The sequence below is a fragment of the Ambystoma mexicanum genome, chromosome 10 (genome assembly GCF_040938575.1).
Source record: "Ambystoma mexicanum isolate Mex_15411 chromosome 10, UKY_AmexF1_1, whole genome shotgun sequence".
Classification (NCBI taxonomy): Eukaryota; Metazoa; Chordata; class Amphibia; order Caudata; family Ambystomatidae; genus Ambystoma; species Ambystoma mexicanum.
In genome coordinates this window covers 188,142,344-188,168,884 of record NC_090932.1, presented here as the reverse complement: position 1 = coordinate 188,168,884, position 26,541 = coordinate 188,142,344, and the positions used below count along the sequence as shown (strand labels likewise).

The following is a 26,541-nucleotide window of genomic DNA, read 5'->3' as shown; positions in this document are numbered from 1 at the left end:
CAAACGGAGCACCCATAAGAAACTTAAGAACAAGGCTCAAATCCCAACCTGGCACCAGAAAAGGTGACGGAGGGAACACATTAGTGAGCCCTTTCAAGAACTGCGAAATTAAAGGAATCTTAAAATAGGAACACTCTTCAGACGAGCGCTTAAATATGGACAGTGCCGCCAGGTAACCTTTAATGGTCCCCACTTGCAAGCCCCTGTGGGCCAAAGAAAGCAAAAAAGACAGAACCATGGGAATGTCACAATCAAAAGGATCCACATTCTTAACTCTGCACCAGTCGCAGAACTTTCTCCAACGGCAACGGTACAGAGACTTTGTTGCCGGCCGCCTGGCCGAGAGCAACACCTCCATCACGTCTTCAGGGAGGTCCCAATCCTTATACCTCAACCTTTCAGAAGCCAAGCGTGAAGATTGAGGGATCTGACCTCTGGATGGAGAACCTGACCCCCCTCCCGTGAGAGCAGATCGTCTCGGTAGGGAAGACGACGTGGAGGGCAGATGGACAAGTCGAGAAGGTCCGGGTACCACGTCCTCCGGGCCCACGCCGGAGCAATGAGGATCATCCGGGAACCGAACCTCCGTAGCACTTGCGGGATGACGGGGACTGGAGGAAACGCGTACAGCAGTGGGAATGACCACTCCACCACAAACGCGTCTCCTAAGGCTCCTTTTGGCGGAAATTCCCGCAAGCAAAACCTTTCGCCCTTCCGGTTGACACTGGAGGCGAAGAGATCCACTTGAGGGGTCCCCCAAAGGCTGAAGATCTCCAGGAGAATCTCCTGAGCCAGCTCCCACTCGTGAGAGATCGTGCTCTGCCTGCTCAGAGCGTCCGCCGTCTCGTTGTCGTCTCCGGCCAGATGAACCTCCGAGATCAAAACTTCCTGCTGGATGGCCCAGAACTCGAGCTGCATCGCCTCCCTGCACAGCGGAAGTGACCCTGCCCCCCCCCCCTTTTTGTTGAGGTAGTGCATGGCCACCGTGTTGTCTGTTAGAATCAGGACCCTCTTTCCACGCACAGTCGGCAGAAAAGCCTTCAGGGCTAGCCTGACGGCCCTCAGCTCCAACAGATTGATATGGAGTCTGGACTCCGACGGAGACCAACGACCGCTGACTGTCAACTCGTTGGCATGAGCTCCCCATCCCATGAGGGATGCGTCCATCACGATCGTCACCACCGGCCAGGGCAGCCAAAATGGGGCCCCCTTCATCAGATTGCCCTCGACGGCCCACCATAGAAGGTCCCGGGCTACCGAGGGCGGCACCTGAACAGGGTCCGACAGCCTGCAGCCTGCCGGAGGACTGAGACCACTGGAGCTTGAGTGCCCACTGCAAAGATCTCATCCGCAGACGAGCCTCTGGCACCAGAAGAATGCAGGATGCCATGAGGCCGAGCAGTCTCAAGAACTCGGACGCTGGGAGATCCTGGGCAAATTGAAACTTGTTCACCATCTGCTGAATGTGAAGAGCCCTCACCTGAGGAGGAAAACACTGCCCCAGGGACGTGTCGAGCACTGCTCCAATGGGCTGGAGTCGCTGCGTTGGTGTCAAATGGGACTTCTTTGAATTGAGGGAGAAGCCCAGCCTGTGAAGGGAGTGGCAGGTGACGGACAGATCATCCAGGACTTGCTCAGGAGAGCTCCCCCTGATCAACTAATCGTCCAGGTAGGGGTAGACGTGAATCCCCCATTTCCTGAGATGCGCTGCCATCACCACTATGAGCTTGGTGAAAACCCTCGGGGGTCAATCCGAATGGCAGGACCCGAAACTGAAAGTGCGAGTCGCCAACCGCGAACCCCAGGTACTTTTTGTGCTTGGGATGGATCGGCACATGGAAGTAAGCATCCTTGTGGTCGAGAGACACCAACCAGTCCTGAAGTTGAAGGGCCTGGAGGACTTGAGAAAGAGTCACCATCTTGAATTTGTCCTTCCTGAGGAGTTTGTTCAAACCGCGCAAGTCCATGATGGGTCTCAATCCCCCGTCTTTCTTCGAAACCAAAAAATAAGGGGAATACCATCCCTTGTTCCTCTCCGCTACAGGCACCAGTTCTATGGCGCCTTTCTCCAGCAGGGCTTGAATTTCCTGCGCAAGGAGCGGATCCGGACACTTCAAAGAGAGGTTCCCTGGTGGATTGTCGTGAGGCCTCTGCCGAAAAGGAAGACAGTAGCCGTGGGTTATGATCTCCAGAACCCACACATCCGAAGTAATGGCTTGCCACTCTACAAGATGCTGCGCCAGCCTTCCCCCAACCGGCGAACCATGGGACCTGGCCTCATGACTGAGTGGTAGCGGCTGCGGCGTTGCCTGAGGGCCAAAGAGGTAACTGCCCGAGCGGCCTTGGCACCTCGAGTACCTTTGTTTCCACCTCTGGCACTCTTACGATGGCCTCTTTGACTGATAGCTCCCCACGCTTTACTGAAGGACGAGTAATAGCGAAAGGAAGCTCCCCTCCATTGCTGTCCCCTAGGACGAAAAGGCGGAGGTTGGCGAACTGCAGCGCCCAACGACTTTGCTGCAGCTTTGGAGGTCTGCAACCTCTCAAGGCTCTTGTCAGCTTTGCTGCCAAAAAGGTGTTCACCGTCAAAGGGCATGTTGAGGAGCCGGGACTGCACATCAGGAGCAAACCCAGACTTCCGCAACCACGCAAACCTGCGCATTATGGTGCTCGCCGCCATGGACCGGCTGACACAATCTGCCAAGTCCAAACCCGACTGAACAGCCTCACACATGGCATCCTTGCCATCCTGAACCATAGCAAGGAAACCATCCCATTCGTCCCCTTCGGGAATATGTTCAGCCGCTAATGCAACACAGTTCCACAGAGTGTGTGTGAAACGAGACAAAGCACATATGGAGTTGGCCGCCTGAAGCGCCATACCCCCCGAAGAAAACACTTTCTTCGCCCAGCCGTCAAAACGTTTGTCGTCCCTATCCGGAGGGATGGTAGGATTCGGCGCCTGCTTTGCCGTGTCCGTAGCCGCCTGCACAACCAAACTCTCCAGAGTGGGGTGCCTGGACAAGTAGCAGGGGTCGCTACTGGCTGGACGGTATTTTCGCGACAAAGACTTACCCACTGCCGGGAGACTCTCCGGAGCAGTCCAAGCCGCCGCCACCCTTCTCTGCAGAGCCATATGAAACAGCAAAACCGGATCAGTGGGGGGACCGAGATCAAGGATGTCTGTGAGATCATCCTGAACGAACTCCCCTGGGGGAGCTGACAAACCAAATACTCGGTGACCCGAGACATAAGGCGCCGATATGAAGAATCGGAATGAGTGCCAGGCTCCGGCCTACAAAACTCCACCTCCGGAGAGGTGTCCAGTCCACTGGCATCATGCAGTGACTGCCTTAGGTCATCAAACTGGCTATGGCCCGAGATAAGCTCATCTGGAACCGTAACCGGAACCAAGCCGTCATCAGAGCCTTCATCACCCTCTGAAATGTACTCCAGGCGGGGAGAGGAAGACCTCTGGGGACCAAAGCAGTGCCTGACCTTAGCCAGAGCCTTTCTAGGGGCAAACCCCTCCGACACCACCGCCTCGAAAGGCGTCAAGGGCGCCGAACGAGTCGGCGCCGGCGTCAGCTGCAGCGCCGCCACAGGCCTCGAAGCCGGAGCTCCGATCGTGTCTCTCGACGACCTAGGCGCCGACAGCGTTGACGACCCCCTCGGAGGCGGAGCCTCGAGAGAAATCGTCGACGACCTCGGCACCACAGGCGTCAACGTCTTCTTCGAAGACGGCACAGGATCACGCGGTCTCGAGCGCGTCGAGGACAGGGACCTGGAACGGGCATGGCAAGAACGGCTACCCTTGTCCGAGCGGGACCTCTCCCGCGAGCCGTGCTGACCACCCGAGCCCGCCCGAGCCCGAAGGCGTACGAGCGGTGTCTCTCGACCGGTGCCGACCGACCCCACTCGGAGGCGCGGACGGACCGGTGCCCTGCGATTCAAGAATCGCTAGCATCTGCTTCCCGAAGGAAGCCCATTCCTCCGGTGTCGCTTGCATGGAGGGATAAGCGACCCGCCGACGGGCGGAGTCCTCGGAAGAGGACGGGGAAGGCGACCTATGCCGGCGCTTCCGGGAATGCCGCGAAGAGGCGGAGGAGTGGCGAGACCGACTCCTGGAAGGAGACCCATTGGACTTCCGACGATGACGCAGAGAGTCGCCCCTCGAATCATCCGTCGAAAGCCCTGCAGACCTCGACTTCCGGGGCTTAGACACCCGGCCTACTGACAGCTTCTTCTTGCGTTCCCGCAAGGCCTTTGCCGTGAGCGACTGGCAGTCGACACAGTCGTCCATATCGTGGGCCTCCCCGAGGCACCAGAGGCAGGCGTTGTGCGAGTCCGTGACCGACATCTTGGACCCACAGTCCCCGCATTTCTTGAAGCCCGGACGCGGGGTTGAAGACGAAGTAGACATCGCCACGAACAGGTCTTCACAAAAAACCAAACAGGTTCAATGAACCGAGAATCGAAAACAGCAAACTCCAACGAGTCGAGGCGTACCGAGATTCACAAAGTGAACACATTGGCGGAAAAAACTGAACTAAGGCTATGGGCGTCGTGCGTCCTACTTATCACATCGGGTGACGTCGGCCGTCGGAGGAGGTCCTTGGGGACGGCGCATCAACGTCATCGACGCAGGACGCAGAAGCCAAAGATTTTCCGAAGCAGCACAGCTGTGGACATTACCTGTCATAGATATGAAATACGTCGGAGGACCCAATCCCCTCGAAATGTGAGCGGCTCGTGGATCTTTCGAGATAGAGAGAGTCAGGAGCGAGCTCCTCCAGAGATACGGTAGGGGAGGTTAGGAGCCAGGGTGTTACTGCGTGAAGGTGGGACAGGTATCCAAATCGTGTGCGATGGGCTGTCGGGGTACAAATACATGAGGGTGGGGGCCTGTTTATCGCTCCCAGGCGCATATTTCTAAGGGCCAAGTTCGGAATAGTGGTAAGAGGGCGGGCAAACATAGTGCGCGATCGGAGGCGCTCATTTCTATGAGTGGATGGGCTCAGGATTGACGTTCTGAGGAGACGGGTAGCGGCATGAGCTTTACCTTGGCAGAGGGCGGGTGCCAGCAACCAGCGATGTCGAGCTGCAGAGAGGGTTCAGGCCTTTTCTCCTGACCTTCCCTCCATGGCTTCGTCTCCCGGCACACCTCCCCTCCATTTAAAGCAGGAGGGGAGGGCCGTGCAAGGTGTGGCGACGAATCTGGGTGCTGGGGCTGTAATTTGTTGAAGGTTGACACAGTGACCACGGCGGCGCCCATCTTCCGGCTTGTATCAGCCTCGTGGCCCGTAATGGAGACGGGGAGAGTCTTCAGGCACTGTGGTGCTACGGCATTCGGTCTAGCAGCTGAATGATGAAACAGCTGACTTCTCCCTCGCAGCAGAGCTACAGAGAGGGGTTCAGGCCTTTTCTCCCAGCCTTGCCTCCACGGCTTTGCCTCCCGGCACACCTCCCCTCTATTTAAAGCAGGAGGGGAGGGCTGTGCGAGGTGTGGCGACGAATCCGGGTGCTGAGGCTGTAATTTGATGACGGTTGCCACTGTGACCACGGCGGCGGCCATCTTCCGGGTTGTATCAGCCTCGTGGCCCGTAATGCAATGTTGTAAAATCTTGCCTTGGCTGCATGCACCTGTGCCTGGGTGATGGGAATGGAGATATGCAGATGTGCATGACTCATTAGGGCATCCAGGACTTGGTCCAGATCCTTGGAGACGGCTGGCTGTGACATTCCATGCCGTGTCCCAACTGTGTGTTGAAATGCACCTGTGCCACAGAAATATAGGACTGCCACCAGCTTCAGCAGGGGGGATGGCTGTTCTGTTGGCAATGGCACTCTACATTTCTGCCTGTGTCCGGTTCAGTAGTTCGGTCGATGACGGTTCAATCGGTATAGGGTGACTAATTGGCTCTTCGTGAGTGTCCACGGGGATGGGCGGACACGTGGCGTGGGTGCCCTGCGCAGTATGTTTCTCCTGCGCCTTTGTTACACCCGTCCCCTTCCCTGCTGTGGTACAGCAAGCTGCTGTAGCTGGATGTAGCGTATTATTGGCTGTATTTCCTCTGATTGTTTGAGGTAATTCTGCTGTTTTTTACATTTGTCTAGGGAGGATAGCTCAGCAGCAACATGGTCGCCTTGGAAGCAAGACGACACAGAGCAACACAGGTTCGATCCCTGGGTCCACGCTTAGAAACCTCTGGGTATTAAGCACTTTATAAATAACCTATCATATCATGTAATGTGGCAGCAATGGGTTTTTGTTTTTTGGCTGTGATTCCATCGGCGTAATTAACCCTGGCGCTGTTTCCACTGATTCTTGGCAGATTTACTGCTGTGGGAAATTCCGCCAGATGTATTTCAGCGAGTGGAATTACTGCCAATGTTTTGCAATCTCTATACTTGGCGCAGTGATAAAGTTGGTGGTAACGTAATCAGGCGCTAATGGGTTAACGGCACCGCAGCCTTTTACGGCGCGTTAACCCATTAGCGCCAGGGTCATAATGAGGCCCAGAGTATTTACCTCAAGCATTTTGCTGGAGGTAAATCCTCTACTCCAGGGCCAAATTCCTAGTATGGCAGAGCAAGAATATGGCAGGTAATTCCATTACTGCCAATTTATTTTTTCCTGCTCCACCATACTTGTAATGAGGCCCCTTGTTTTTTTCCCCTTGTTTTTTTCCCCTTACTTTGCCCTACACTCTACATCACCTTATCTTGACTGACCCTTTTTTGTTAATGTTAACAAATAGCATTTTGGTGAACACATGTTTAAAAATGCAATTTTTAAACATATTGCAGATCAGTTCAGGGATGCATGGGAGTTTTGTCAGCGCCCTTTGGAGGAACTAAAGGAGGTGCCGTTTTGTACTTGGCAGAGGTGAGTCAACTGCTGGCTTGTCCCTCGCCGATCAGAATTTTCGTGGGGGAGATGTAGCCCTCTGCCATTCATGTTAAGAGAGTGACCCTCATGTAGAGGAAATTCATGGTTTCTCAAACTGTCAGTTCGGGCCTGGAAGTCCATGGGCCTCATTACACGGTAGGCGTTAAGGGAAAAACAATGCCGGTAAAGGATTACCGGCATCGCTAACCGCACCTGCCAATTACGACCCGCCTACCCGCTGTTAGCGGCACCGCTAAATTTGGTGCCTCTAATAGCGCTCCGGTCGCGGGCGCGCGACCCTTCATGGAGGCAATAGCGGCATGGCGGAATTAGGAGTCCATTACAAGACATGCGAACATGCAAATAGCGGCATGGAGCAGTCCCAAAAAGCCCATACGGGCATGGCGAACCACCCGTAAAGGGCCATGTGCAGTGTTCCCAACCGCCACAGGTGCCCACAATCAGCACAGGTGGAGGCAATGGAGACTGGACCAGCACAAAAGGAGCACACCACACCCCTTCCCACACCCATTCACACACCAAAATGATTCCAATACTAGCAGCATTACAAGGGCTGGAGGACATGATTTCATTGCAACAACAACAACAACAGGCAGCACAGAGGAGACCCAGGAGGAGGAGGAGGGCGAGACAGGCACTGCAAACCCCACCAGTGCATCTAGTTATACCACAGAGGCAGCCACGAATCCCCAGGATCAGAGCCAGTCCATTCAACCTAACCCCTGAGCAGATACACACCCTGTACCGTCTGGACCGGGATACCATCAACACCATTGTGGACATGGTACACAATGACATAGTCAGCCTCATAGACATCCGTACTGCCATCCCCCCTCTACTGAAGGCGGTAACTGTGCTCCACTTCCTGGCCACAGGCACCTACCAGCATACGGTAGGGCAGATGCATGGCATATCACAAACAGTATTCTCACGCACGCTGAACCAGGTGCTCGATGCCCTCCTGAAGCACACAAGTGAACACATATCCCTGCCACAGACTGCCCAGGACACCTCTAACAATAAGGTTGGCTTCCATTCACTGGCAGGCATCCCAAGTTGCATCGGGCCTATCGACTGTACCCATGTGGAATTGGTTGTCCCACATGCCAATGAGGCAGTGTACCGAAACAGAAAGCAATACCACTCCATCAACGTCCAAATGGTATGTGACTCCAACAAGATTGTCACACATTGTTGTGCCCGCTATCCCGGATCAACCCATGATTCAATGGTCCTGCGGAACTCAACGATACCACGCTACATGGAGCGACATGCTGGACAACGTTCGTGGCTACTTGGTGAGTAGCATGGCAAGCACATGGCATTGTGATGTGGGCAGTACATTCGGGGGGTGAGAAGCATACTCCAACCGGGTGTGATTGGGGGGGGAGAGAAGCATACTCCAACCGGGTGTGATTGGGGGGGGAGAAGCATACTCCAACCGGGTGCAATTGGCGGGGGGGGGGCAGAAGCATACTCCAAACGGGTGTGATTGGGGGGGAGAGAAGCATACTCCAACCGGGTGTCATTAGTTGTCAGTGTCAACTATGCCCATACAGAATCACACCACTGTCCCCCGAGGCAGCCCACACTGGACCTGACACATGGAAACCACATGCAAGTAAGTAAGCTGTACAACAATGAAATGAACCCATTAACCCAAACATGCCACATCCATCAACATGCACATTGCACATCAGACCATAACCCCTATAACACAGCTACATGCAGCCAATATGGACAATGGGAATGCACGCTGAACAGCATCACAACGGAAATGCGACCTTGAGTGCATACAAAGGGATTACCTCTATCCATTATACTGATTCACACCCGTACACCACTACAGAAGTGCCGCATGACAGCATGGGGACATCAACTTCGGAATGGCAGTTCACTAGCAGTGTGGTCCAAACGGTGCCTGGACCAAAATACACGAATGACTGGACCTCACCCAGTACATGGCATCAACTGTCATAGGCATGCACAGTGCATGTCCACTTGCAAGGACTACATCACCTTCCCACATTGCAGTTACTTTGATTACCTCCATGCATGCAGGGATTTGTGGATGTCATTCACAATGCTAAGTTGATTTGTGTGATATGTACAGGTTCCACTTGATGTAAACACTTACACATACCCATTGTTGCACCCATGCAGGTGATGCTGGCTATCCACTGAAGAGGTGGCTGCTTATCCCTCTACGGATATGATATGATATGATATGATATGGCATTTGTAACGCGCCTATACACAAGTGTTTTAAGGCGCGATGAGGCAGGGAGGGGGGAACAAGGGGAAGACAGACAACGATCCTACTAGGCCAGGTGTCATTCAGACCGCGCAAGTGCAGGGGTAGGGGGAAGGGAAAAAGTGCAAGGGGAAGAGGGAGGGGGGGGAGTGCAGTACAAATAAGTAGAATAGAAATAAAATAATAAATAAATAGGGCCAGCTGGTGGCAAGTGCAAGGTAAGTGCAGACAAGTGCTGGGGGGGGGCTGTAGGGATACAGAGACAGTCCCGCAGTGCAGGGGTTGCCAGGGAGGCAGTGCAAGTGAAGAGTGACTGGGCCCAGGACCGAGGTCGGTGAGAGTGGCCCAGTTGCAGAATCAGTGCAGTTTAGGTGAAGAATTTAGCAGGGGAGAGGGAGAGAGAAAGCCGAAGTGAAGAGGAAGGTTTTGAGGTGCTTCCGGAACCGGAGATGGTTCTCCTCAAGTTTCAGGGAGGCAGGAAGGCTGTTCCAGAGGGAGGCCCCTGCCGCGGAGAGAGATCTACCCCCAGCTCGTTGCTTCGAGAAGCGGCTGACCCTGAGGGAGTTGGAGACGGATGAGCGTAGGGCTCGGGAAGAAAGATATTTAGGAAGAGAGAGTTGAAGGTATTTAGGCCCCAGGCCCCAGAAGGCCTTGTGGACAATGCAGAGGGTTCCCACAGAACAGGCACGAAGAGGAATACAATCGTGCGCATACCCGTACCGATGTGGTAATTGAACAGACATTTGGCCTTTTGAAGCCATGGTTCCGGTGCCTCAGCAGATCGGGTGGGGCACTCCTGTACGGGCATGAGAAGATGGCCAAGATCACAATGGCATGTTTCATGCTGCACAATATGTGCATCAGACGGAATGTGCCACTGCCCCCTGACATTGAACTGCAACCACCTGGTGAGGATGATGATGGGGATGAGGAGGGAGAAGATGGGGCTGCAGGTCATGCAGGTGGCGATGCCCAGGAGGGACGTGCTGTGCGCCAGCATCTGATAGACCAATATTTCTAATACACATGGATGAAGAGTGTTCAATGGATGTGGGTATTTGGGCACTGGGTTTTGTGGTGAAATGTACACTGTGCCCTGTCCACCAGTAAAGCACACATACACAAAGAAATTGTCCACTCCTGTGATTTGTCATGTCAGTAAAAGAAGTGCATGGACCCAACAACACAAACACCCTTTCCCCCTCCTCCCACAACACTCCCAAAAACCCTTTCCCCCCTCCCCCGACAACACTCCCAAAAACCCTTTCACCCTCCCCCCACAACACTCCCAAAAACTCGTTCCCCCTCCCCCTAACAACACTCCCAAAAACCCTTTCACCCTCCCCCCACAACACTCCCAAAACCCCTTTCACCCCTCCCCCCACAACACTCCCAAAAACCCTTTCACCCTCCCCCACAACACTCCCAAAAACCCTTTCACCCTCCCCCCACAACACTCCCAAACATGGCTTGCACATCAGTGCTGCATAGCTGTACACGTGTCAGCAACATCTGGCAGGCCCTAGTTCCCACCCCCTCTGCCACCATTGGGGGGTTGTGAGGTTGTGCGCTGCATAGCCCGCAAGGACCTGCGCCGGGGGCTGCTCTGCCTTGAGCTGGCAGAGGAGGTGCACGGTTGGTCCGGTGCCGGTGGGGGGTTCTGCCTGTCCATCGCGTCGCTATGCGTGTGAGGACCTGCCTCACAAGTGACATTTCCTCACATTGCCGGTTGGTGCTGGCTTCTATGGCTTGTCTGATGCCCCTTGCATGCTCCCTGCACTCCTCCCTCGCCCGGGCAGCCTCGCCCACATGCTGGCCAACCAGCACAGTGATGTCTTCCTGCCGCTGTCTGATGATGGCCATGTCATGGCCTCTGTGTCTGGGTTGTGCGGTGGGTGCCGCACTGGGTGGTATTTGTCCAGCATCAGGTGATGTCACCAGTGGACTCCAGCACCCTGCCACAAATTCATCCCCAGACTGCTCATGGCTGCTGGAATGTGATGTGGGGCGTGGGCTCGGTTGTTTTGACTGCTGCGGGCTGGGTGTATGGTGTTGAATGGGCGAGTTACAAGTGTCCTCCACATCGCACATGGGTGCCATGGCAGCTGCCTCGCCGATGGAGCTATTAGCAGCAGACAGTGTCGCTTCCGCGGGTGGATCGTGCGCGGGGGGGATTGCTGGAGTGGGTGCTGCAATTGCGTCTGGTGGACTTTCACGTCTTGGTGACGTGGGTGACTTTGTGGGTTTGGTCCTCTGCGGGAGTGCACTCTTTCCAGTGCCCCTCGGCATGCTGGCCATGTTGCCTGCTTCCATTCCCCTGGACTGTTTCTTAGCAGGCGGGGCCTGCATCACATTGTCCTGCTCATCGCTGTCAGTTTGTGAGCCTGTGGGGGACAAAGAGAAGGATGGCATTGGTGATGGGGCAACATGCTTTATGCAGATGTTGTTGTTCCTGCTGTTCTATGCATTTGGACTTCATGTTTGGCCATACAGGTCGTTAGACAGTTGGGTGGGTCATTCATGCATGAGTCTGGGTGACACGTGTCTGTGGTGCTGCATGCATGTGTTTGTGTCGGGATGTGCACCGCATATGGGCAGGGTTGTGTGCATGTATGTTTGATGGCCCTATACATGAGATGATTTCAGGGTCACATTTGGGGGATTACCTCATGTTTCACAGTGCAGTGTTTTGTGTGGACACTCACCTCCATCTGACGATGTCGGCACACCGCGCTCCATTTTGCCTACTCCCTCGATTGATTCGACCCCAATGGTGCTTGCACAGGTCTCCTCCCACTCCTGCAGTTTTATTGGGGATCCTCCACCGCCTCCAGTGCCCATGGCCAGCCTCCGGTTGGCAGCCAGGATGCTGCGTACACAGAGGCGTAGATCGTCCCATCGCTTCCGTACATCCTTCACAGTGCAGGGGGTGGAGCCCACCGCATTGACTTTATGGGCCAACTCTGCCCAGATCTCATTCTTCTTGATTAGGCTGGGACGCCGCATGTCATTGGCAAACACGACCTCTGCGTTGGCAGCAAGTGTGCCGGTTAGCATTGTCAGCTCTTCATTTGAAAAGCGCTGCTTGCGCTGCCGCTCAGCTCCTTTTTTTAATGGCCTTGGGCATTCTCAGTGGGTCTGGGGATGATTTTTGAAAACTCTGGTGTGGCTGCAGGTCCTGGGGGCAGAGGATGGCAATGGTTTGTGTTTTTAAAGATGGCCGCAGTGCTCTTTCCGGTTCCTGTACAATGACGCTACATCCGGTTCCGCTTCTTTACGGTTGCCGCTATTAGCGGTCACCGCTATTAGCGATCACCGTTTTTGGTGGTAACCGCTAATGCCGTGTTGTGGGATGGCAAAAGTGCAATCAGCGCTTTCTTCAGTGCCGCTAAAGGACTTTTCGGGCCTTTTGCGGCATGGCGGTAGAGTCCTTACCGGCATGGCGCTAAGCTCGTGCCCGCGTACTCGTGATGCCACGCAATTAGCGGGCTGCTTCCTACACGGACACATTATTAGCGCCATGCCGGTAAGGGCCGTTACTTACCGCCTACCGTGTAATAAGGCCCCATGTTTTTCAATATTTGTCATCTGGAGCCATTTTAGCTCATGTTACCACCTGGAGCCGGTTCCTGGGTTTGTGACTGCCGTTTTATTGGACCCTCATTTTTTTTAAACGTTTAAGACTGCACCCCTCCTGCATTCTTATTTTTGTCTGGGTGGTGGCCTACTTTTGTATTTCAATTTTTCTGTATGTTGCCTGACCTTCACTTTTACTGTTTTATGGACCATCAAATCATGTTCCTTTGTGTTTGGTGTTCTCTTGTTCTTGTTTTCTTTTCTGTTGTATCCAGTTCATTGATTTTAATAATTTCCTTAAATTGTACCATTTCAATAATCTGTGCACAGTGCCTTAAAACCCTATAGATGCTGATAAACAACATACATTTGTTGAAAATGGCAGGATCATGGTACCAGTAAATACATAGCACTGGAGCGTTTTTGGGCCTTTCTGGAGATTTTCTTTTTGAAAGGCGTGAAGGACAGAGATTTCGAAACCGACTGACCTAGCACAAGCTTCGACTTTGTCTCCTTCAAGGCCTTGCTGGTCATCGATTGGCAGAAGCGGCATCATAAATCACAAAAAATTTCGAAAGTATACAGCATTCGTTTGCTGAGGCCAGTCGAAGCGTTCTGAGAGTGTGTAGAGCATGCAAAAAAACAGAACTGATGCGTGCTATTTATACTATCATCGACATCATTTCTGGACGCAGAAATGGTAACTGTCGAGGTGTGGGATATATTGACCCTCTCAACAGCATTTCTTTCCCCACATCACCAAGCTGCAATTGAGCAGAAACCACAAAATGGTTGCGCTGGATCCTGTGAGCGCCATGGCTCAAAACTGTGTTTTGCAACAACAACAAAAATAGCTCCACCGTCCTGCCAAGAACACATCGGTCAGGATGGAACCAAGGGGGCACATTGAAGGAGATTGCCAGTGTGTTCTGACATCAACAAAAGGAAGAAAGTGGAAAAAAGCAGCGTTGCTTTGCTGCAAAAGCCAAAATCTCCATTGGAAAGAAAACCCTTTTTACCTTAAAAAAAATAAAATGCGGCTTTGACGCTAATTCCCTCTGTTTCTTAAAGCCACTGTGATTAATAAACCCTACCAAGCCCTGTGTGTTTCACTGTGCCTCAGCAAAACCAGGCATGATTCTGAATTAACAAGCCCTGCAAAAACCAACTCTTAAAAAAAAATTAACCAGGAACTTTACTTTGACTTACACGGGAAACAGTCATTTTCTTTGCAAAAGTATCCAAAACTCAGCTGTTCAGAGAGAGACTCTAACTAGCTGAGCCATGTCTGTTTCAATGCATCTGTGCTGCAGACCAACTCTATAATTATTCAAGAGAATAACTATAGCTGCAAGACAGTGTGTGAATCTGCGGGAGATGGAAAGTTGAATTTAAGAAGGAAGGCCAACTGCACCATGTGTAAAATAAATGGGCCTTTGCAAATTAAAGAAAAACAAATGCCTGTGTGTTGGAACAGTACATTGGTGAATAAAAGCCTGCCAGTTTTTAGCAATCTGAAAGGGGTTTGTTGCTGGTGAGACTATATAACATGGGTTATTTTATGCAACCGGCTTGCTTTAATTCTGGATTTAAGATAACAAATTAAAGGTTAAAACTATGGTGGCTGGAGTTGCAAGTTGAAAAACAGGTTTTCTGCTTGGAGGGGTGGAACCAAAAGGACGGCTCTCTCTCAGTAGATACTGACAACCCCCTGATCATTACAGGGTTGGACAGACTTTCGTCTCTGCTGGGACCCTGACAATGAAGTTCCCAGGGAAGGAAGTCTGAAGTGTGAAGGGGCAATATAACTTCAATGGTGGGAGAAACCCCCACCATGCTCTGAAGGAAATGACAGTTGGCAGCAGTTGAAGGAAAGAAAAAATAATTGACCCAGGAACAAAGGTCCTGCCATTTGTTCCCAAAGACTATTTCAGGAATACACTTTAAAGACTTCTATCTCTGCAGCAAGACTTTGAAAAATTGTAAAAATGTTGCAGTTTAAAAGTGATTTTTTTGTGCTTTCTTTTGAGACATGGTAGAACTCACTGACACCTTGGGGACAGAAAGGGCAAAGTATTGATGATAAATCGAAAAGTATCAATGTTGCAAACATACGTTTTTGTACATACATCCCATGTGTTAATTCGCATCTGTGTATAATGTTATGGAATTTTAGGCCAAATTTTTCATGCTCAAAATTACCAAAATGTATCAGAAGGGCGAAAAAAGGTCCCCCAGACTGGAAGATTGGACTGATGTGTGCTGCACACAATAAGTAACCTGTGTATATAATTTGCTAAGAGATTGCAATTGTATAAATGTATGTTTTAGGCAAAATCGGATTTTAAGTAAAGTAATTGTGGGAGTTTTTGGACATTGTAAAACTCACCTCATAAATCTGACATCATTCCCTTGGAAATCCAACCAGCTGAGAGCAAGGTGGAGACTAGCACCCCTGCCCAATCAAAGTAGTTTAGGGGCGTGCTTAGTTAACCGTGCCCAGCCTATACTTTGATGATGTCATTATGCACTATAAGGAACAAGTTACTTACCTGTAACTGTTGTTCTCCACCATGGGTCTGGCATGGATTCACATGCTCATGAATATTGCCCGTCGTCAGGCTGGGAATCCTCGGTAAAGAAAAAATCAGTATCAGTTTCGTTTCGTATCTGTCTTTCTTAGTAGTAACCAAACCTGGTCTCTGGGTCATACTACCCCCTGCCAATGACTGCCCTCTCCCTAAGCCCCGCCCCTGGCAGCCATCCTCAGATTTGGTAGCACATAAAGTGGCAGTATGACCAAGTGAAGAGTCGTAGAGGGGTAGGAGGGAGGGTTTGCATGTGAATCCATGCCAGACCCATGCTGGAGAACAACAGTTACAGGTAAGTAACTTGTTCCTTCTCCAGCACGGGGTCTGGCATGGATTCACATGCTCATGAATATAAGAATACATAGCAGTACATACATGCACAAGCACGGGAGGTGGCAAGCCTCAACATTAAGCATTACAACACACGCTGGAGACCAAGTAATAATACTGGGTCACACAACTGCTCTCATATGGGGCCCAAGATGGGCACGTATTTATATCTGATTCACGACAATATGTTCAAGTATCCATAATATACCATACTTCTTAGAGAAAGGAAGATGAGTCTTTCTGATTCATATCAAAAATGATTTATCCATAGTAGTTCAAGCAAAAAGCTATCACTAATAATCCTTAGTGAGGAAGCAGTTGCCACAATCCACATGTATTAGACTAAAAAAGCCAATGCATTTCGGAAATTATTTCCTTCATCAGGGCGAGTCTAATTATATAAGTCCAGCAAGCAAGTATATAACATAACAAATGCAAGTATGTGACATAAATTCATATAATGGTGACAATTCAAACGAAACATACATTGAAAAAAATGAATGAAAGGAAACATACCAATCAGTAGATGTTACATCATGGGTAAATATCAATAGCAAAAAAGAAAAAAGAAAAAAGAAAAAGAAAAATGCCGTAAGTGGTTTATAAGGTAAATAAATGAAACCAAAGAATAATAGATGTGGATTTACCTCATTGGTGTGGTCAGTGGTGAAAAACAGAACGTCCTGCGTTCATGCCTACTCAGCAGTGGGTTGTAAATGACATTATGCACAAAGGCATGGAGAAAATCCACTCGTGCTTACAAGGAAACCAATCTGTGGATCATAAAAGATCCAATTAGATACTGTGTTTTACACTCATACTTGGTCAAAGAGAAGGATTGTGATCAGATTCTTACCTTGTAATACACAGAGAGAAACGATCCTCCACTGTGCAGCTGCAGGGCAGTGACACAGACTGCAGTGTGAAGCCGTTGTCTAGGCAACGGTTCTTTTGTTTAGCATGTGACCACCTCGTTTCTGTGAGATGCAGGTGGTCACAATTAATGATGTAAAATCGGCCAGGGCCCACAAAATGACAAACCAAATATTTATGGGGGATCATCAATAGGTGGCCATAATTGTCATGATAAAATCCGAAAAAAATTAAACATTAGAATAATGAAGATAGAAAAAATACTGTCACAGGTCCTGTGGCTGTCTGGTCACAAATACTGCTGTAAATTCGACCAGGGCCCCCAAAAGATAAAAAATGAGGTATTTATAGGGCATCACAAATGGGTGCCCATAATTGTAATAACAAATTCCCAAATTACAAAACTTGAAGAATACAAAACTGAGCTTGAACAAAAGAAAGTTAAGAAATTTGAGCGCGACACATACGACTATATTAATGATGAAGTGTACACATGGATGGAGAAATATGGCCCAGTAGCACCAAAAAAGCTCTATAAATACCCATCCGACAAACAATCATCTGATAACACCTCTAGTTCAGACTCAGAAGTACAGAGAGATTCAGAAACACCAATTGAACAAGCACTTGACAACCTCAACCACACAGCGAGCTCCTCAGCACAAACATCCATCGCTGTTTTTTTAGGCGCACGGCCAAAAGAACCCGCAGGGGGAGGAGGAAGCCTAAGACCCAAACCTCAAACACGTCTACAATTAAGGAAAACTTAGTGATTAATATCTCAGACAGAACTCTTACTAAACAGGAAGAAGACACATTACAAAAAGGTCTCAGTTTTGTTCCGACCTATAGTACAACATTGTTCAACAGTAAGATCGAACTCTATAAATTTGTAAGGAAGCTTAAATTGAAAGTGTTCTTTGAAGAATTGGAAACATATGATAAACCTCCCAACATGCCTGATTTCCAAGAGTTTAGGGCTAAAAGTGGGTTCATACCTCCCATCAGTGTCCCCTCTATCGATATTTTTCAAAAACTGGTCACTCGAGATCTTGAACGGATCAATTATCGAACCCCGCCACACAAGAACTTGAAACCTCACGAAATTAGACTTATTAGAGATCTCTACAGCGACACCAAAATCACTATTCGCCCTGCAGACAAAGGAGGTGCCCTTGTCATCCTTAACACTACAGACTATGATTCTGAGTGTAGTAGACAACTTCAAGATCAGACCACATATGCCACTCTAGATCATGATCCAACTATCTCAATCAAACAGAACTTAGTTATTCTGCTGGACAAAGCACTCGAACTAAATTGGGTAAATGAACATACACATAAGTTCCTGCTCAATGAACATCCGAGAATTCCGAATTTCTACACTCTGCCAAAGATTCATAAGGACCCTATCAAACCCCCTGGCAGACCCATTGTCGCAGGAATGGACAGTATAAACCAGCCACTTGGTGTTTACATTGATTTTTTCCTACAACCCCTAATTCAAGAAACCCCTACTTATACTCGAGACACAACTCATTTTTTACAGAAGCTTAACAATATTACTTTCCAACAGGATCATCTGATGTTTACTATAGATGTCAAAAGTCTATACACTTCTATACCACACGACCTTGGAATTGAAGCAGTAGAATGGCTTTTACTTCAATCACCGGATGTTCGAGCCCAAAAGGAATTTATTCTAACCCTTCTGCAATTTATTGCTGAAAATTCTTATTTTCAATACCATAACCAGTTTTTCCTTCAAGTCTCTGGTACATCCATGGGCGCAACTATGGCGCCGACTTACGCCAACTGCTTTATGTACAAATTCGAGTCGGACCACATTTTGAACAAACCGGAATGGAAGAAGGATATCTACATGTGGACTCGATACATAGATGACATTTTTGGCATTTGGACAGGCACAGATACAGCATTTGATGACTTCTTTGAGTACCTTAATAACATTGACCAACAAGTTCAATTCACTAGGGAATCATCACGGGACAAGATTACGTTTCTAGATGTACAAATAATAAAGAAAGACAATGGTTATAGTACCACCCTTTTCCGGAAGCCAACTGATCGCAATAATCTGTTACACCGCCTTAGTTTCCATCAGCCCAGCCTACTAAGGAACCTGCCATTTAGTCAACTTCTTCGAGTCAAAAAGATTGTAAGTGACCCCGAGGATTGTATTTCACAGCAACTGGCTATGAAAGAGAAATTTCTTGCAAGAGGTTACCATCAAGAAGAACTGGATTCTGCAGTTGAAAGGGTCAACAGTCTTGTAAAACCTTACTATCCGCTCCTAAGAAACCAACAAGGGACCTTAAATCACCAGTATATGTATCAAAATTCTCTACCCAGAGCAATAAAATCAAACAAACAATTAAGAAACACTGGAACATTTTCAAAAACGACATGAGTACAAAACTTGTTTTCTGAATTACCTGTGTTTGCATACCAGAGGAGTAGGAATCTCAGGGACGAACTTGTACATACAAGACCTCCATTGAAGAAAAAAAAAAGAAAAAAAAAAATTATCACACAACGCACTGGTACGTTTCCCTGCCTACACTGCATTAATTGCAATTCCGTCATTAAAGGCAATGTAATCTTCCATCCACGTACAGGTAAGAAGATCATCCTCAAGACATTTGGCACATGCGACACTGCCGACATCATATATGGCATTAAATGTCCTTGCGGAAAATACTATGTCGGCCAGTCAACTAGAGCAGCCAAAATCAGATGGAACGAACACCGGTCATGTATCCGTAATTCCAACCCTAATTCGGCTGTAGCTCGCCACTGGGCCTTGAACAATCACAATCTTTCACAGATTAAGTTTCTGATTCTGGAGGTACTCACAAGAAATAATCCTCATGAAGATTTAGGTCTGCGCCTCAATCGCAGAGAGACATTTTGGATTGATAAACTCAGTAGTCTGGTCCCGAGCGGTCTGAATGAGGAGATCAATTACCACTGTTATATTTGATTGTGATACTACTGTTTTGCTTGTGTTAAAGGTGTATGCTTTGCCATGTTTTCACACATAAGGATCTCTACTGTTCCTCTTGTGACTTTACTGTTTCTACTGTTCTTTCTGTGCTTGAGTTGTATACTTTAACATGTTTTCTTACATAGGGGTCTCTTTGCCCTGTGCTCTAATTATTACTTTTTGATTGCATTGGCTACTCTATATGATGCTCAGAGTAATTTGTGAAAGATGTTCTGAACATTTGGATACTGTTTTTTTTACATTTCCACATGTTGACAGCCGTTGAGCTTAACTAGTTCGAATCACTCTATCTCATGTAGCCTTTTTTGCTTTATTTTCTTAATTATTGTATGGCATATGTTGCCTTTTGTCTAATCATGTTTTGAGCATTCTAGTAACAGCCCTAGTGCATGTCCCGGACGTATGTCTGGGACCCAAGGTGCCGCCCCTGGGCGACACCTTACGCACTGTGACTGTGCTTCAACTGCTCATCTACGTTTGAATAGTCTTACTATTACCTTAGCTTAATTTTGTTATGTCTTGCTGTCCAGACAGCTTAAAGACCTGTGACAGTATTTTTTCTATCTTTACTACTTTGTTACTTCATATATTTATTTGGAATTTTGTCATTACAATTATGGGCACCCATTGGTGATGCTCCATAAATACTTCATTTTTAATTTTTGTGGGCCCTGGCCGACTTTACAACAGTATTCGTGACCAGATAGCCATAGGACCTGTGACAGTATTTTTTCTATCTTCATTATTCTCTGGTTTAATTTTTATTTATTTATTTATTTTCCGGATTTTACTATCACAGTTATGGGCACCTATTTATGATGCCCCATAAATACTTGGTTTGACATCTTTGTGGGCCCTGGCCTATTTTACATCATTATTTGTGACCACCTACATAAATCCATCACTACTACTTTGTTTTTTCATAATTTTTTTAATTTGGGAATTTGTTATTACAATTATGGGCACCCATTTGTGATGCCCTATAAATACCTCATTTTTTATTTTTTGGGGGCCCTGGTCGAATTTACAGCAGTATTTGTGACCAGACAGCCACAGGACGGGAGGATAGCTCAGCGGCAGCGTGCGCGTCTTGGAAGCAAGACGACACGAGGGTCCGCGCTTAGAAACCTCTGGGTGTTTAAGCGCGTTATAATACGTAACTAAGACAAAAAAAAACAACACAATTACACAACTAAGAAAAACAAACAATTCCTGTAACAGCGCCTCGATGCCTGTGGGCTGTGTGAGCGCTTTATAAATGTTAAATAAAAAAATTAAAGGACCTGTAACAGTATTTTTTCTATCTTCATTATTCTAATGTTTAATTTTTTTCGGATTTTATCATTACAATTATGGGCACCTATTGATGATGCCCCATAAATATTTGGTTTGTCATTTTTGTGGGCCCTGGCCGATTTTACATCATTAATTGTGACCACCTGCATCTCACAGAAACGAGGTGGTCACATGCTAAACAAAAGAACCGTTGCCTAGACAACGGCTTCACACTGCAGTCTGTGTCACTGCCCTGCAGCTGCACAGTGGAGGATCGTTTCTCTCTGTGTATTACAAGGTAAGAATCTGATCACAATCCTTCTCTTTGACCAAGTATGAGTGTAAAACACAGTATCTAATTGGATCTTTTATGATCCACAGATTGGTTTCCTTGTAAGCACGAGTGGATTTTCTCCATGCCTTTGTGCATAATGCCATTTACAACCCACTGCTGAGTAGGCATGAACGCAGGACGTTCTGTTTTTCACCACTGACCACACCAATGAGGTAAATCCACATCTATTATTCTTTGGTTTCATTTATTTACCTTATAAACCACTTACGGCATTTTTCTTTTTCTTTTTTCTTTTTTGCTATTGATATTTACCCATGATGTAACATCTACTGATTGGTATGTTTCCTTTCATTCATTTTTTTCAATGTATGTTTCGTTTGAATTGTCACCATTATATGAATTTATGTCACATACTTGCATTTGTTATGTTATATACTTGCTTGCTGGACTTATATAATTAGACTCGCCCTGATGAAGGAAATAATTTCCGAAATGCATTGGCTTTTTTAGTCTAATACATGTGGATTGTGGCAACTGCTTCCTCACTAAGGATTATTAGTGATAGCTTTTTGTTTGAACTACTATGGATAAATCATTTTTGATATGAATAAGAAAGACTCATCTTCCTTTCTCTAAGAAGTATGGTATATTATGGATACTTGAACATATTGTCGTGAATCAGATATAAATACGTGCCCATCTTGGGCCCCATATGAGAGCGGTTGTGTGACCCAGTATTATTACTTGGTCTCCAGCGTGTGTTGCAATTATAAGTCCGGGTGTCTCCAGACTTGTCACAGCCAGCTCCTTTTCAATTGGATGTATATTCTTTTTTGAAATATTTGATTTTTACTTGAATATCCTGAACATTTTTGAATACATGGTGGTGCCCACTCTCTTCTCTGTTTCAACATTAAGCATTACCTAAACTCAACATTAAGCAACTCTTACCTCCTGACCAGGCCCACCTTCAGGCGAACAGGTTGCGCAGCACTGCTTGGCCGACTCTGGACTCCTCCCTGGAATCCCAGTCGACGCAGTAGAATTTCGTGAAGGTGTGCGTCGACCTCCACATAGCAGCCCTGCAGATATCCAGCAGGGGCACACCAGACAAGAACGCCATCGTAGCAGCGATCGCTCTGGTCGAATGGGCTCTCGGACGGCCGGGCAACAGTCGGTTTGCCAACCGATGACAGTGCATGATGCAGCCGGAGAGCCATCTGGAAATGGAAGCCTTCAAGAGGCCCTTCCCTTGATTCACAGGTCCAAAGTTCACAAAAAGCTGTGATGTCTTCTGAAAACTCTTTTTGCGGTCCACGTAGAACTTCAGCGCTCTAGCTACATCCAGCGAGTGCAAAGTCCTCTCGGCCGGTGATGAAGGCGAAGGGAAGAAAACTGGCAACACCAAGGGCTCGATGAGGTGGAAGTCCAACGGCACCTTGGGCATGAAGGAGGGGTGCGTCCTCAGCACCACCCTCATCTCATGGAAAGTCAAGTATGGAGGCTTGCAGGGTAGGGCCTGGATCTCTCCCACTCGTCATGCGGAGGTGATGGTCACAAGAACGCCGTTTTCCACGACAGAAATTTCAACAGTGCCGAATGCAGAGGCTCAAATGGTGGCCCCATGAGCCTGGTCAGCACCACGTTGAGCTCCCATGCCGGGGCCGGAGCTTCACCGGTGGGAACGATCAGAACAGTCCCTTCATAAATTCCTTCACCAGGCGATGAGACCACAGGGATGACCGTTCCATAGTTCTGGTGTAACGGAAAATCGCTGCAAGATGGATCTTGATGGAAGCGTGAGCTAGTCCCGCCTTGGCCAGCGATAGCAGGTACGGCAGCACTTGAGGGGCCGCAATATGCAGAGGATTAATCTTCTGTGCACGGCACCAGCCAAAGAACCTCTTCCACTTGTGTCCATAGCACTTTAGAGTTGAGGACGCCCTGGCCTTTGCAAGCACCTCCTTGCAGTCTGCCGGGATATTGTACCCTCCAAACTCTAGTTCAGCGACTCCGGGTCATGATGGAGGATGGCGCCTCCTTCTCTGGAGAGAAGATCTGCCTCCGGTGACAGTCTGACTGGGGGGGACGCTGACAAGTCCAGAAGGTCTGGGAACCAGATCTGTCTCGGCCACGCCAGTGCGATAAGGATCATCCTGCACCGGGACCTCTTGAGTTGGTTGATGAGTCGGAGCAGCAACGGCAACGGAGGGAACGCATACAGGAACAGGCCGTCCCAGGGGAACGAGAAAGCATCGTCCATGCTCCTCGGCTGGGGAAACCTGCTGGCGAACCTCTGGCACTCAGAGTTTGTCGCCGTCGCAAACAGGTCGATCTGGGGTTTGCCCCATCGTTGGAAAAGTCGATCCACTAAATCCTGACGCAGCTCCCACTCGTGGCACGAGCGCAGCCGGCGATGACGTTCTTTGTTCCTGCTAGATGGAAGGGCACCAGAAACATCCTCTGGGCGACTGCCCAGTGCCACAGATCCTGGGCCTCCTTGGACAGGGCTGGGGATCTGGTGCCTCCCTGCTTCCAGATGTAGAACATCGTGGTGGTGTTGTTGGTGAAGATCCTCACCACCTTGCCCTTGAGGGACGGGAGAAACGACCTGAGGGCCCAGAACACTGCTCAGAGTTCCAGGATGTTGATGTGGAGTGACCTCTCCACCGGGAGACAAAGGCCTCTCATGTGCAGAACTCCGGTATGCGCTCCCCATCCCTCCAGGGAGGCGTCCGTCGTCACTGTCTCCTGATGTACCGAGGTCTGAAAGTCCTTGCCCGCCCTGAGATGTGCGCGGGTGCCCCACCATCGAATCGCTTGGTGGAAAACCTCATTGAGCGGGATCCTGTCTTCGAAGCTGCCCGTCGCTTGTATCCAACGGGCGTCGAGGAACTCTTGTAGAGGACGCATCTGTAGCATGCACAGGTGCACCAGGTAGATGCATGAGGACATCATTCGAGCAGGGACTTGATGGATCTCACCCTGGCCACGCCTGTGGCCAGCAGGCGCTGCACCTTGCCCAAGATGGCCTTTGTCCTCTCCTCCGACGGCGAGGCCAATCGCGCCACTGTATCGAGCTTGGCTCGCAGAAACAGTGCGACCTGCGACGTGACCAGGTGGGATTTCCAGTAGTTGATCGAGAAACGCAGATCCGTGAGAAGTTGGACGTTCTGCGCTGGGTGTTCGACAGCGAGTTCTCTTGTCCTTGCACGGATGAGCCAATCGTCCAGGTAGGGTTAGATGTGGATGCCCCGCAGGCGCAGCCACGCCGCCACTGGTGCGTGGTACTTGGTAAACACTCTGGGTGCCGACTTCAGCCCGAATGGCAGGGCCTTGAATTGGTAGTGCCGCCCTTGGACTACGAATCTGAGAAACATTCGGTGCCCTTTTAGAATGGGGATGTGGAAGTAAGCATCCTCCAAGTCCAGCAATGATAGGAAGTCGGCCTCCTCCAGCTGTCCAGCACGTGCTGGAGGGTGACCATCCTGAACTTTTGTGCCTTGATGTATTTGTTTAGCCGCCGCAGGTCCAGGATGGGGCGCCAACCGCCTGTCTTCTTTCTGACGAGGAAGTACCTTGAGTATATTCCAGAGCCCCGGAGCCTCTTTGGGACAAGCTCGATGGCACCCTTCTTGAGCATCGCCCTTACTTCTAACAGCAGTTGAGGGACGTGATGTTCCTTCCTGGCCGCGGGAGGAATGCGGGGGCACTTCCTTTGAAATTCAAGAGGGTGCCTGTGGGCCAGGGCATCCAGCACCCAACGGTCAGTGGAGATGGACTCCCACACGCTGACGAACTTCGCCAGCCGGCCTCCCACCGGGGTGCTCCTGTGGGGGCCCGACACTATGGCAGATTCAGTCCTGCTTGGAGGCAGCCTTGCCGCCTTAGCCTCCTTGGCGACGACGAAGAGATCCTCCTGACTTGCCGCATCCTCTGTAGGCCTCCTGCGACGAGGAGCGGGCCGCCTGGCGGTACGTCGAGGAGCCGCCGTCGGATCCCTTGGAGGCACCCTGTCTGCCTCCGCCGTTCCGAAAGGGCGGCCGTCGTTGCTGCAACACTCCCAAGGCCTGAGCCGTCTCCGTGTCGGTCTTGTTGGCCTGAAGTGACTCATCCACTGTTTTTCCAAACAGGTTATTCCCGTCGAAGGGCATGTCCAAAACTCTGGTTTGCACGTCCTGGCGGAAATCCGTTGCCTTGAGCCATCCCCGCCGTCGAAGGCAAACACCGTTGCCCAACAGGTGGAATCCGGTGTCAGCGATATCCGTGGCCACCGATATGGCGTGGTCCGACGCCACCTCACCTTCCTGTAGGATCTCCAGGGCCTCCGACCTCTTGTCGTCCGGTAGGAAGTCCATCAGGGGAGCGATCTTGTACCATAGCTCCCTGTCGTAGCGGGCCACAATCGCTAGGGCGTTAGCCTCCTTAATTGTCGTCGCCGCAGACGAGATGACTCGTCATCCCATGCCGTCCAGCTTCTTTCCCTTGCCGTCAGGTGCAGAGGTCGAAGTTGAGGATGACGCCCCCGCCGCCTTCTTCTCGGCCGCCACCGAGACGACCGAATCCAGGGTCGGCTGTGCCCTAAGGTACAAAGGGGCGGAATCAGGGACCCGGTACTTCTTCTCGTACCGATCCCTCTTGGCAGGCGTCATGGACGGGTTCTTCAAGAGAGCAAGTCCCTCCTCCCAGGTACCGCGAGGACCGTCTTCCTCTTGGCCTCGCACCGCTGCTAGAGGAAACCTTCCTTCTTCTGTTCCTCAGGGCAGAGCTGAAAAAGCTCGGATGCCCTGGCAATCATGGCATGGAAGGAGCCAATTTCGTTGGGCGGAGAGGGCCAAGGGAGTGGTGATGGAAGGCCCATCTTGTCACCACCGTCGTCATCCGTCCCCGTCGTGGCCGTATCCATTCTCGTGTAATCCCTAGGATCAGGGGAAGGAGATGAAGGCTGAGCGGGCCGCGAGGGCTGGGAAGGCGGGGTGGGTGAACTCTCCTCCGCTTATTTGGAGGGCTTCCCGAAGGGCCCGGTTCTGCTGGGTCGTCCGTTGGGGTGAGGGGCAATCTCGTCCTTATCTCTGTGCATAAGGTTTGGATAAGCATCAAAATGGCCACGAGTTGTCCTGGGGCTCGGCCACTGGCTGCGACGGGCGCAATGGTTGCTCCTCCTCCACGGGAGTCTCATCGGCGCCAACGTCGCTCTCTTCATCCGCCTCCTCGGGGTTCCCCCGTGGGACCGGACCTCCTCGAACCTCTTGTTGAGGCCCTTCACGACTTCAACCAGCTCCTCCTCAGAGGCTGTATCCGTGTCCGTGACAGCCACCACCCCCCCTCTTTTTCCACCGGGGTCTTCATGGGGGTCTTATCGATGGGCTGAAAAGAGGATTCCCTCCGTGGAGACAGGGAAACTCT

The 26,541-nt window shown here is 49.9% G+C and overlaps 1 protein-coding gene across 1 annotated transcript in view; it reads right to left on the bottom strand.

Moving 5' to 3' along the window:
- Positions 1-26,541, bottom strand: part of PEBP4 (phosphatidylethanolamine binding protein 4) — a 1,711,365-nt gene that overhangs the window by 1,449,525 nt on the left and 235,299 nt on the right. Inside the window, exon 3 of the mRNA XM_069620182.1 lies at positions 18,994-19,050. Within this exon, the coding sequence (XP_069476283.1) occupies positions 18,994-19,050 (57 nt within the window). The remainder of the gene's footprint in view (positions 1-18,993; positions 19,051-26,541) is intronic.